General features: G+C 40.7%; 1 protein-coding gene across 1 annotated transcript in view; it reads left to right on the forward strand.

Annotated features, from left to right (window-relative positions):
• Positions 1–5892, forward strand: part of PRMT3 (protein arginine methyltransferase 3) — a 51873-nt gene extending 45981 nt beyond the window's left edge. Inside the window, exon 15 of the mRNA XM_083864399.1 lies at positions 5111–5892. Coding sequence (XP_083720525.1) covers positions 5111–5220 — 110 coding nt within the window. The 3' untranslated portion in view covers positions 5221–5892. The remainder of the gene's footprint in view (positions 1–5110) is intronic.
• Positions 5893–13195: the final 7303 nt, after the last annotated feature.

Consider the following 13195-nt stretch of genomic DNA (forward strand, 5'->3'; position numbering starts at 1 on the left):
CTTTCTTGTAGTGCAGGACCCAAAACTGACCCCAGGATTTGAGGTGGATGCCTCAGCAGTGCCCAAAACAGGGAGATGGTCACTGCCCTGGTCTTGCTGCCCACACACTGCAGATCCAAGTCAGAATGCCATTGATCAAGACAAACTCTGCTCCTTTTTTTAGTAAATATCAGGAAATAAACAGAAATAATGCAGTTTGGGTCTTACAGTAATCTGACCAGTGTTACCATGATGGCATTCATAGATTTTTTAATAGGTTGTGAAAGAAGAATTTGCTAGTGGAAAACACATTTAAAATGGGGTGGTTTTGGTTGTTTTGAAAGCATCTTTTAGACAGGGCAGTGGCTGTTTTTCCCCAGTGAAGAAAAATGTTTCCCTCAGATTTTTAGTTCCAAGTAAAAGAGTAAGGCTAAAAGTCCCTTATCAGATGCTTTATGGCTTTTGGGGCCATGCCTGAAGTGGTTATAAAGCACTGATTGTATTTGGTTTTGCTCTGTAAAAGAGGTTGAGCTTACAGATAGCCAAACCTGCTGGGTGTTTAACTGGAAAATGCTCCTTTATGCCATGGCAAAATAGTTTTGTTCTGCAGTGTGAACCAGCTAATTTTCTCAGCTGTTTGATGCCAGGGTATTTGTTGTAAAAATAGATCTATTTTCTCAACCATAAAAAGGACTGGATGTTTTGATCTATTCTAATGATAGCAGGATCAAGCAGTTGCAAGCCAAAGGATGGGTCTTGGAGCTCATCCTGCCTCTTTTGCTGGTCCTGCACTCCATGTATGATGTTTGTGCATCTCTGGGATGAAGTGGGAGAGGTTAATTCTGGGTCCAAAGGCAATAAAATCTGCACCTAATTAATACTGATTATTTGCTGCTGAGTTTCAGCTTGATACCTGTGGTAGATGGCTTTGTGTATAATGGCTATATGCAAATGGATATATTTAATGGCTAATTTCTGTTCATTTCATTTAGATTTAATGTGTGAGTGGGGGATAGCCTTTTACTATTCATGTGCTCTGAAAAACCAGTTTTCTTCCTCATGGACTGTGACAAGAGACTCGAAACTGATTTTCAGTCAAGTAAAACAAAATAGCATCAGCATGTTGGATATGCTTTAACTGTTCAGCAAGCAATTAAAAACAAAGAAAGAAGCAATATATTCTGGGTTTTCTCAGACAAAACAGTGATGTATTGTGACTCCCTACAGGGCATGAGCCTTCTCTTCAAGCCCTTTTAATAGTTTGAACGTGTCTTTATTTTGAAGATTGAAATTGAGATGCCAAAGCAGTATTTTCTTCTACTTAATGGTCCAGGAATGAATCTCTTCCTTTTGTTGTTTGTTGAAATATTCCTGCCAAGCAAACAAAAAAATTACGTCTCTCTCATTTGGTTGTCTCAAGAATTTACTAAATAAATCCAATACTTGCAAAAATTATTTTAAAGGGATCACAGAATCTTTTCAGTGACAATACATTAAGTTAAAACCCAGCTCTGTATGCAGGCAAATTCTATTAGCAATAAACCAGCCTATTGTCAGCATTGTGTGCTCTTCATACTGCCTTGCAGTGAAAATAAAACCTTGATTTGTTTTTCTCTGGTGTTAAAGGGGCTAGCACAGCAAAGCTGGAGCAGAACCCACATGACTGAGCTCCTGTAAAATCCTTGATTGTCTTTAGCTCCCCAGTCTCTGTAATTGGAAAGCTGTTTGTAAATTTGCAAACTGAAAGAGTGTTGATTTGTCTACTTAGACAGTGCTATTAAAAGTAGGAAAACAACACTGGCACGATTAATCTGTCTGAATGTTTTGATCCTTTACTGAAATACTTCAATATTGTGCATCCCAGTTGGATAATTTGGCTCCTAATTAAGATTTTAGTGTCTGTTTTGCCTGTCTACAGCTGCAACGTGGTGTCTATAGAATGCGGTCTCTGGTTTATTTACCACCCAAAATGATGCAAAATGTTAAAACTTAAATTTTGAGGTCACACTAAGTCTGGCAAAGTCTGCCAAGTCTCATGTTGTATTTATCAAAATCTCAGTTTTAAAATGATCCTGCTGACTTTTCAGAAATATTTTTAGGTGTGTGTTTCAGGGCACTAAATTGAGACAATCTTTTCTCATGGCTGTTGAAAGATAATAGAAATCCCATATTTAGACAGGAAAGCTTGGATGGACTGATGACACAGATGTGCCATTCTGGGTTGCCTTCCTTTGCAAGTTCTGCAGCTGCAGAGGAATGTGCTTCAAACAGCAGCAACAAGTTTGAGGGAAATAAATGCTCTTGGTTTGAGGGAAATAAATGCTCTTGGTCCCACCGCAAACGGTTGCAGTCTTTTCTTGCTTTCCAGTGTCAGAAGATAGGTGCTCTATGGAAACCACTTTCTGCCCAGAGTAATGCTTTTGAGACTTGCTGGTTTTCCTCTTGCATGTTAGAACTCAGTTTTGCATTAGATGGTGGGTCCAGTTATTTAAACTAGATGGTGTTTAAATTGTCAGCTTCCAGCAAGGACAGCCTTGTTGTGCAGGTACCAAATCGAACTGGGTTTTGACTGGGAAGGCACAAACCCACTCAGTGGTTCTTTACAGTGTAGGGGTACAAATTTCATCAGCAGTTCAGTAGTTTAAGTGTGTTTAGCCCAAAGCTCACTGCAGTTTTCTAGCAGCTCTCTAAAGAATTCCAGTGAGCTCCTCTGTAAGATTCTTAAATTTTAATGGTGTCCAGAATAACTAATGGTTTGAGTACTGTGCTCTTACTTGTCCCCCTGTTAGCTTCATAAAACTCTTGCAGGGGAAGAAAAGAAGGAAACCTGAAAGACCTTGATTGCTGGCTGCCTTTAGTAACTCTTTGAGTCTTTTTTGGGATCAGAGAGGGAGGGAGACACCAAGTTGTATTGAAACAACTCACATTACAAGCTCATTGCCATGGGTCATTCCAAGCTTTAAGTGGATGTTATGGATATGAATGCAGGGGCCTCTGTAGAATCTTTGGGTTTGATCAAATCCTTTCTAGACTGAAAAACCATGATTTGTTGGGCCTGAATGCTCTCGGTGATAGAGGATCTCTGCACTGGGAGAGACTTTGGCTCACAGACTGCAGGCTGGCCCCGTGTGTGATTGTATTGCAGACATCAGTGACAGATGCAGCTGCTTACAGTTTTACTGGTGCTAAAAGTCAGGATCAAAATGAACTGGTTCCAGTGTCCAGAGCACAGGGACTGCTGCAGAGCCTGCAGTCAGCCATGCAGTTTGTGGCAGGGACTCAGTATGGACACAGGGATATCTTTTTTTCCTGTGCTAGCCAAGCACACACAGCACTTCTCCTGCATTATTTTGCTTTTTTTTTCATTTGGGGGAAAATTTCAGGCCTCCTCAGGGGATAATAAAAACACAGGGAGGGGATGGTAATGGATTCAGTTTTGTCCTAATCAAACTGCAATGGCACCGTGTGGTTTGCTTGCATCCAGCTGAGCGTGATAAGAGCAAGGTGATGCAGCTGAGTCCCAGGGACAGCTTCCTCCAGGCAGCTCCTAGGACAGAGAGTGGGGGAAAACATCCGTCATTTTCTATCTCCATGGCATTGATTAATTGTTCAGAGCTGCCTCTGGGTTACTGCTGTTGTTTGCTTCAGCCCAGAAAGGCACATTTCGTGTGGTTACAGCATAAGGAACAGGCATAGGGAAAAAAATGAATGGGATGCTTTGTTTCCTTAACTGTCTTTACAAACAGAATCTGAGGGTTCTGTTCTGTGAAGTCAGCTATTTATGAAATGATGTTTAAGTTTTTGCTTCATTTGTTTTATTGGTTTGCATTAATGTTTTAAATGGGAAGATCGAAGTACAGGTTAATTGAAATCATGGAATTTTAGTTCTCAGAGGCTCTTTAGTCTTACTGAATTGTTATCACAGGGTGTTAAAATAAATCAAATGGGTCATTTTAAAGCAGTTTTGAAAATCTCTATGTTCAGATCAGGTTAAATTTCCTAGCTGGAGTGAGACTATCATGCCCTTTTTTCTTTATCTTGTCCTTCTGTCTGGCAAAGCTGTCTCTGAATAATCTGTGAAGCCATTTTCACAATTCTCTGCAAATTGCATTGTGTTAGGTCAGTCTTTTGATTCCTAATAACAAAGCTGCACAGGAGGTGCAGTGGAATCTCCAGCTAACTGTTACATGATGAAAAAAAACCCAAAAAAATCAAAACTTTTTTTCTGATCCTTGGTACTACAGTCATTCTTGCTGATAAGCCTTCTTTGATATTTGCACTGCAACCTTTAACAAAATGTCCTGCTTTTATAATTTGGACTTTCTGTCAGTTTACTGTTTGTGGATACAACTGAGAATTGTGCCAAAATGCTTCCTGAATCTGAAACCAAATCATGAGCTGCTTTAATGTGTCCAGCAGAATCATCTGTGAGGATGTAGCCCTCCTGGGTTTAAAATGGTGGGATGAGGTGGCTCAACAGTGGTCTTCCTAAATGTACACATTTACAAATGTGTCTGTCTCTATTTTGTGGGTTGTATATTCCTAATTTACAAATATTCCTTAAATGGAAGGTCTTAGTAAGGACTGAAAAGAGATTGAGGTTAGTTTTTTTTCCTTCTGTGTAAAAGCATTTGCTCTGGGTGTAACTGAAGGACATACCTGACACTTTGTAAAACAAAATCTGCAATTAATAATATATCTACTTGAAATGCCATGAAGATTTCTGTGGAAGTTTCCTGCCAGATTACAAGAAACACCTGGTCAGAACTTAAATGAAATGCAGTGCAAATACAGAGCACATGGCTCATACAGCAGGAAGGGAACAGGCTGCTGCAGCTACATGGTTTTAGTCCAAGATGGTGAATTTATCCAAGGGATGCAGTGGTTTTCCCCAGCCACAAGTGAAATATTTGGCATATCAGTAATTTGGGTGAAGCACCAGCCACAGTTCAGCACCTCTCCAGGTTTAACTGCAGCTGGTTTGACTTGGGTTTGTTGTCAAAAGCTTTGAAAAGTTAAACTTTTGTAGACTTCTAAAATTTTGATTAACTGGGGACAGCTTCTCATTCAACATGGATGCAATGCTGTTACTGTGAGTGTAACCAGAGCAATTCCCTTGTTTTTTTTCCAGGAGAGGCCCTGAGAGGGAAGATCACAGTGCGCAAAAACAGGAAGGATCCACGGTCTCTCCTCATCACCCTCTCAGTGAGGGACATACAGCAGATCTACAGCCTTCAGTGAAACTCTCTCCATGCCTGGGAGGGCTTCAAATTCCAATGCTGCATTTGGCTGCTGATAACTGTTCTGAAATATCCCAAAAAAATGGTAAACTCTTGGGTTTGTGTCTCAGTGAAGGACACACAGCAGACCTACAGCCTTCAGTGAAACTCTCTCCATGCCTGGGAGGGCTTCAAATTCAAATGCTGCATTTGGCTGCTGATAATTGTTCTGAAATAGCCAAAAAATGGTAAATTCTCAGGTTTGTGTGTGTGTGTGCACACACAAGAATATGGACAAGTTACCTAGAGCTGAGTTTATGACAAAATCAGATTCTGCTGCTTCACGTGGTGTGGGGAAAGCAAGAAAGATGGGTTTGGGTTACCTGAGGCTGCTAGGTGAGAAAAAATGAGCCTAAAGTCTTGCTGTAAGGAACAATAAATATGATCTCTCAATAATGTTTTATTCTTCCATTGGCAAAATCCTTGTCTAGTATTTTTTTATGGAAGAAGCAACTGAATCACGTGTCAGGGCACCTAAACAGCAGCTGGAAAACCCCAAAGGGAATAATTTTGGAATTCCAACTGCAAGATTGCAGCAACAAAGACAGTATTTTTTACTACACTTCTGCAGTTTAAAAGTTGTACACATTTCAGTTACATTTGTCTAAATAAATGAACCCAGTGTGATATATAATGCAGTTGCTGCTTTCCTTGTGTTCTGTGTAATTGGAAATTCTGTGTATCCTGTGATGGCTCATTTATTTGTGCCTGGAGTTTTTTCTCTGCTAGCTTGTTGGGGCACAGGTGGATGGAAGTGTGTGTCTTAGCAGCTTTAGGAAAAACACAACAGATAAAACCAATTGCTGGAAGGGTGGGTTTGGGTTCTTACAGAAGCACTGGACACTCAAGGATTGACTCTTCAAGGGAGAGGGGTGTGCATGTAGGAATTAATTCCCTTTAGGCTCCTTTTTAACATGTGGATGTTCAGGAGTTCAGCTCACATAACAGGAGTGCTCAGGTACTGATGTTACATCCCTCAGTTTATGCAAGTGAGGCTGCACACAGTTCTTAAATCCTATCTGTTTTCTGGATAGGGTTTATTCCAAAAAAACTCCATAAAAATGAGACAGTTGCACACAGAGAAAAAAATCCAAGATGCAAGTTTTATTTCCCAGTAGTATCTGCAGAATGGGAATGCTCTACAGTGATAAACATGTGTGAGTCTCAGTGAGCTGCTGACGCTTGTCTGGCTTGGTGATATATATTCATTTTGGATATTGGTATCATTTAACCAGAAGAGAAATGTTCTGAAAAGATTTTCATTAATGTAAAGCCGGAAGAGAGTCATTTAATAAAGGCACTGTATTTTCAGAGAGCTTCAAACACACAAGTGAGCATTGATCCAAATGGTGAGTATCTCACAGGATCCTGTGGAAATAACCCATCCATTATAGGGGGCTTTTTTCAGTCCAGCAGTTGAATAGTAGGAGATTAATCTGACAGAACAATCAGCTGTTTACATTTCCTAATTGTAACTCTAAGAATTAAATATTGTAGGAAGCAGGTAATAAATAACTCACTTAAATGGATTCTAATTATTGAGTCTGAGACAGGAAAGGGGGAAGTAACTATTTGGAGTAGAAGTTCCCTTGAATTTGTCCAGTGAGAGATAATAATCCTTCATACAAATGTGATCCTTTATTCTAAGGCATATGGTCAATGTGGCCAAAGATGCAAATAATCTGAATTTAAAAAAAACCCAAACAAAATAGTGTGGAAATAGCTGATACTCTGCACAGTTCATGGAAATGAATTCCTTTCTCCATGTGATAGGAACAACTTGTTCAGCAGCCGTAGGTGTATCAAATATTAAAATATTTTTAACAATTGGGGTAGTCACAATTTCAGAGCTAAATTTATTACTTTCATTGTGTGCTCCTGTATTGAGAACAGAAAGAAAAAGAAAGAAAAAAGTAAGTTGTAGAGAGCCTGAGTTTCACTTATCATCTGACAGCATTTGTCTGTTACACCAGCTCATCTAAATTCACCTCACAGGATTAATTTCTTTAGCTACAATGTCCTATGTGGCAAAATCTTTATTTTTTTTTATTTTCCCTCACTAAGTAGTATCAAAATTATATATCCTATGGGTACCTTTGAAATTCAAATGAGGCATTTAGTTACCTTCCTCTCTTAGAGGTCTGTTTTCTCTTCTTCCTCACCGTCCTTCCCTGCTGCTGCTGTGGACAGATTCAATTCTGATCTTGATTCTGAATTCATCTTGGGAGAAGCCCCAACCCCTGTACAAATCTAATCTTGGCTTCAGCCACCAGTGCTGCTCAGGTACAGACAGAGGGTTGTCACGGGCATTGAAATGTATGAATACGTTGTTGTTGCTAATGGAGAACAGCCAGAGCAAGTTTAAAAATCTAATTGGGTCTGTGATGCATATCTTGGAGGATATAAAGAGAAAATAAATACAATTTCAGGTTGGTTGTCAGATGCGTGAAGAAATAAAAGCTGGAATTAGGAAACCTTCCTTCATGTGTCATTTCATGCCTAAACAAAGCCTTTCCTTTGGCCTCAGAAAATTCAGCACCCTTAATTCACTTTACAAACTCGTTCTGTGAAAGCTGCACTCAGCAAAGGGCAAATGAATACATGGGGTGGGGGGGTGTGTGTGAAGGAATGGCTGTTTTCCAAAAGGATAAAATGTGCCTGACCCCAATTGCGGGTGGCAACCACAAATTTAATGAGAAGGTGACTTCATTTGCAAAACCAGGGAAGCTGCGTGGTAGGTATTATCAGTGTCATGTAAGTTTGTGTATGAGAGTGGTTTGGGGGGGGGGTCAGGGGGGTTTTTTTGGAAAGTGTGTTTTTGCCGTGGCTAATAATGAACTCCAGCACTTCTGAAGAACACTGCTTGGACAGAAGTTTTTAGTGTTTAATCTCACAGTTAACCTTTTCCTCAAGGAGTGTCCTTTAACCAGCAGTTATCAATCTCTATTCATGCTGAAGCAATTTGCATTATTCTTAGCCCACAGTCAGAGGAGTTCAGATTGACCAGTGATTCATAGAAGTTCTTTTAATATGCAGATAAAACCTGAAGGTTGGCCTGCCTTCTGCTTGCAGATCTGTGCCCAAAGTCTGTGTGCTTGAAGATAAATAACCCACCTGAAAAGGGTTATGGGTGCTCACAACTCTACTTCTTATTTAGATGTTAATGATACGTTGGGTTTTGGTGTTTTCCTTTTTTTAAAATCTTGTCTTCTGCAGTGCTTTTACGTGTTTAGCTAAGCTGTAAAATTACCTTGCTGCTTCTGCCCATCAGAGAGCAAACTTGGAAGCTTCTGGTCCTTGGTTTCTGAATGACTCTTCAGTGAGCACCATGCTGGGGTCTCTTAATAGGATTTTTGTGTGTGCACCTCAGTTTGACCTTCTAAATTCTGTCCTGTGGGGTGTGCTGTGATGAGACAGATCCAGCTCCTGTGACCCAGAGAAAAAGTCTCAATTTCCACTAAAGCTCTACAGAGGATTTGCAGAGCTGGTTTGGGAGATACAGCTCCTAACTAAAAATGTAGGCTGCCAGTGAGGTTTGGAGAGTTTTATTTCAAGGATGTTTCTCTGCTCTCTGTTTAATAGTGCCTGAAGTTCCCAGCAGTAATGACTCTGAGCATTTTCTGTCCCTGGTTTAAATTATCTGAAGGAAGAATTGCAGCAGTGTGTCTTCTCTGAGGTTTGTGGGATGACACAGCCCGGCTATGGCCGGCTGGAAGAGGTAGGAGGGGGATGTGGAAGATCAGGGGTTGAAAATAAAGGCTTATGTGAAGACTAAAGTGATGATTTTAATTTTAGAAATCAGGTTTAGAGGTGCAATTTGCTACTACTTGGATTAACTTTAGGGGTTTTCAAAGGCAACCAAAATTAAAGCCATGGGCACAAACTTTGAAAGGAACAGCAAAAACGTTTTACACTGTTTTGTTTATCCAGGCATTGACAGATGTTAAAGCTAGTGAAGTAGTGAAGTCTCATTAAAGGACAAATACCTTGTTACATGGAAAGGGAAATTAGAGGGAAAATCTGGTTTTTAATGTTATGAGCACTGCAGAGAAATTTGCAGAAGGACATTTTGTGTGGTTAAATAGGTGTCAACAACGTCCAGTTTGAATTGCCTTTATGTGACTGGACAAAAGCCTGGAGATGGTTCAGTTTTCCCAGTTTAGTAAAAGTTTAAACACATACTATTTGATATAATTTTTGACCTTATATTAAATTCATAGGTTGAGAATTAACTTTGCAGGGAAACGTGGTATTGGTAAATATCAGTTTAATGGTATTGTTGAGCAGCAAAGATGGAAGGAGGAGCTGGTGAGGTCCCATGCACACAGCAGTTATTAATGGGATATTTTAAAAGCTCATGCTTTTTCAGCACCTGACTGTAACGTGTAAATGTCTGTTCCCTGGCTCAGAATTTTTATATGCTTTGCTAATTCCCAGATGGCAAAATAGAAACTTCATTTCTATCCCTTTCTGAATGGCAACGTTGTTACTGGGGTTCTTTGAAATACTAATTCCTCCAGGTTCCAGCACTCTCTGAACTCCTCCATGGTCAATGGAAAGGCCTCACTCATCCCATGGAAAAACTCCACCCTGAAACCACTGATTTCTGGATTTATAACATTTCTATTGCTGCTCCTCTAACAATTAACCAAAGTAAAATAAATGACTCTTAATGACAGCGATAACAAATTAAAGAGGAATAAAGCTTACTCAACATGTTAATTCTATTTTCCACTTGGGTACTACTCCAAACATCAGTGCAAACAGAGTGAGAGCAAATATGTCCCCTGGAAAGCAAACTGGCTGAAGTTAGCCTTTCACAAGTAAGAACTACAACCCAAATAAAATTATTCTCCTTGGATTCAACTGGCAGATGCTGAAATAATCCCCCTTCACATGGTGATTTGAGAGGCTTTTCAGGTTATTTTGTTTTCTTCCAAGGAAAAATGAGTGAAACAGGAGGGGTACCCATTTTTTTCAGGGTTTTTTTTCCCTTTCCTTTCTGGCATCTTGATACAGGATCCCTTCCTCTACAAAAGGGATGAATTTTTCCAGAGTGGCTTGCATTAACTGAGGGAGATCCCATCTGCAGCCCAGAGTAATGTGCAGTGAGGAACAAGGTGTGGATGATTCAAGTGCTTAGAGGGTACCCACATCCAGCAAATTACCACTGGTGAAAACCCTTCTCATGGGCTGCATTTTTTTCTTCTTTTTGCCAGAGTTGGGATTAAATGCTCCAGAAGGTGTTTCTTGTTCAGATTCAGATGTTTATTAATTCTTATCCACGTCACAGTCTCACAGACTGTGAGTTCTACAGCACTTGTAGCTAACAAAATAAAAATGGCCCCTAACTCTCTCTAAAAGGCCTTTTAAGGATAAACTGTCCAGTTAAGAAATGACACCTCAATTATCTTGACTTTTAACCCAATAACCAACCACCCATGGCCTGCAATGGGGACTTTTCTATCCAATTACAAAACACCACCCAGACCCGGGAAGGAGAAGGTGAAGAAGAAGGACTGGCCTCTGCCCTAAAAGCTCCACCTTACTTTATATATATATTACTATATTCTAAACCCTTAAACTCTAAGTTTTCCACCCTGTGATATCACACACTTCTATTCACACTCCACACCCACAATCCCAGTGCTGTCACTCAATTTTGGGAGCCTTTTCCATGGCCTCAGGTGAAATGCAGTGTTTGCTTGGGGGTCAGTGCCTGTCAGCACAGAAAGCCTGAAATTCTCACTGCCCAGGGTCCCAACACTCGTGGACATCATGCCAGTGCTACCAGAATAGAATCTGTGCCAGGTGTGCTTCTCTTGGCATCACTGCACCTGCCTTAATGTGCTTGCCACTTCAGCAGATGATATTCACAGACTAGAACTAAAAATAAAATAAATAAGCAAATAAAAATCTGTAAAATTGACAGAGCTCACCACTATTGTCCAAACAAATTATTGCACATCTGCTTTGCTCTTTGGAACCATCACTCTCTGTTTGCAGTACTTTTCATGATAAAGTCAATCTTTGCTAAGGATTTTAGCTTTTGCCTCTGTTTCCCTGAGTGTTGCAGACTGCATGGATGGAAGGAAGAGCTCTGTGGGGTGACAGGCAGAAAAGTGAGCTGGTGGGAGACACACCAGAGGTCCAAAGGTCCTGGGAGGCACAAGGAGCTCCCTTGAAGGAGTGCTGATCCACTTTGGGTAATGATGGTTTAGGTAATTAAGCCTGAAATACAAGTAGGATCCAGTAAGTAGAATTGAATTTTGATTTAACCTTCTGATGGGTTATGCAAAGAGAGGAGCACTGAAAAGAGGGAATTTCTTAATAATATTGACTCCTGTCACAGCACTGGACATCCTTAGAACAAAGGCTACTCAACTGGAAAATTGGATATGAGGAGGAGGAGGAGGAGGATTTCTCTGTGACTCAGATGTTAAACTGGGCTGTGCTGCTTGCTTGGGAATTAACACAGAGCCTTGCACTGAGGACAAAAAATCAGTGCAAAGTTTCTTGCCTCACATTAATACATGCACTGATGTTAATTTTGGGAGCATTGTGCCTTTAGAACAGCCACAGCAGCCCTTGTGTCTGTGGAGACCCCACAGTGGATTTGGCTGAGAGAATACCAGATGTGGTGTGCTGTCCCCAGGAGTGGAAATGGTGCTGTCACCATTGGTCTGCAGTGACTTTGACGTCCTTTGGGGTGCCAGGTGACAGTGACCTGGGCTGAGCAGCCTAGTGGGGACAGGGATCTGCAGTATTTTTAGCTCCTCACCTGGAAAAAACCAACGTCCTTTGTAAATGACAGCAAACCACAGCAGGGATCACACAGCCAGCTGACGAATATAGAAGGAGAGGGGGTTTGGTTAACTAAGGTAATTTAATGTAGTCAAAACCAGAGGATATTGAGGTAAAAATTACAAGCTGCTTTAATTATTATCGAACTACTCAGCTCTGATCAAAATTTTCTGAAATAACTAGGGATTTTAATTTTTTTTAATTATTCTGATGAAACTGAGATTTGCATTTTCACAAAAGTTTGCCTTTCTGAATGCCAGCCCCTCAAAAACCTGAAGGCAACCTCCTTTGTAGTGCCTTCAGTGAAAGATAATTTAAAATTGCTTCCTCTAAAACAGGCTTCCTGAATGTCATTTCTTCAGAACAGCTCTATCTATGTTTTAATATTTTAAAGATGTCATGCTTTTTCTCCCCTTCCTGTGTTAATAAAAATCCCCACAGGCAGATGATGTGGTATGAGGGTGGGAGTAAATACTCCATCTTTCATGGCCTTCGAATTGCCTTTTAATCCATTGCTTTGGTCAATTCTTAAGTTAAAACCTATATGCAACATCTGGCTGAGGAATACACCATGGGGTTGGGCTTGAGGCTGAGCCCATCCCTTGATGGAATTTTGTGCTTTCCACACGGAGCTGTTTTCCTGAATCAGACGTTTCATGCCTGATTTATTCACCCATGTGACAGTTAATTACTTTTGAAGTAATTGAGACGTTATTGAAAGGAGTGGGTAAGAGAGCTGTCAGCAGGAAAACCTCCACCAAATCAATATTATAACATCATCTGGCACAGGCTGCCCAGAGAAGCTGAGGATGCCCCTGGATCCCTGGAAGTGTCCAAGGCTAGGCTGGATGGGGCTTGGAGCAGCCTGGGACAGTGGAAGGTGTCCCTGGCAGGGGCATAGGAACAAGATCAGCTTTTTTGTCCCTTCCACACCAATCCTATGATTCTGTCATCCTCTAGTTTGCTTTTGTTGTTGCCACCTGAAAACTTGGCTTCAGTCAGTGGAGTGAGCAAGAAATGGCTGAGCTGTTACCCCAGTCCCACCATATTTCTCTGCTTACATGGATTTATTACCAGAGAGAAATTGTCACGACAGTCTACAGAGAAAAGACTTTCAAAGAACTTAGAGGGGA

Source organism: Zosterops lateralis (genome assembly GCF_965231275.1).
Source record: "Zosterops lateralis genome assembly, chromosome: 6".
NCBI classification, from domain to species: Eukaryota; Metazoa; Chordata; class Aves; order Passeriformes; family Zosteropidae; genus Zosterops; species Zosterops lateralis.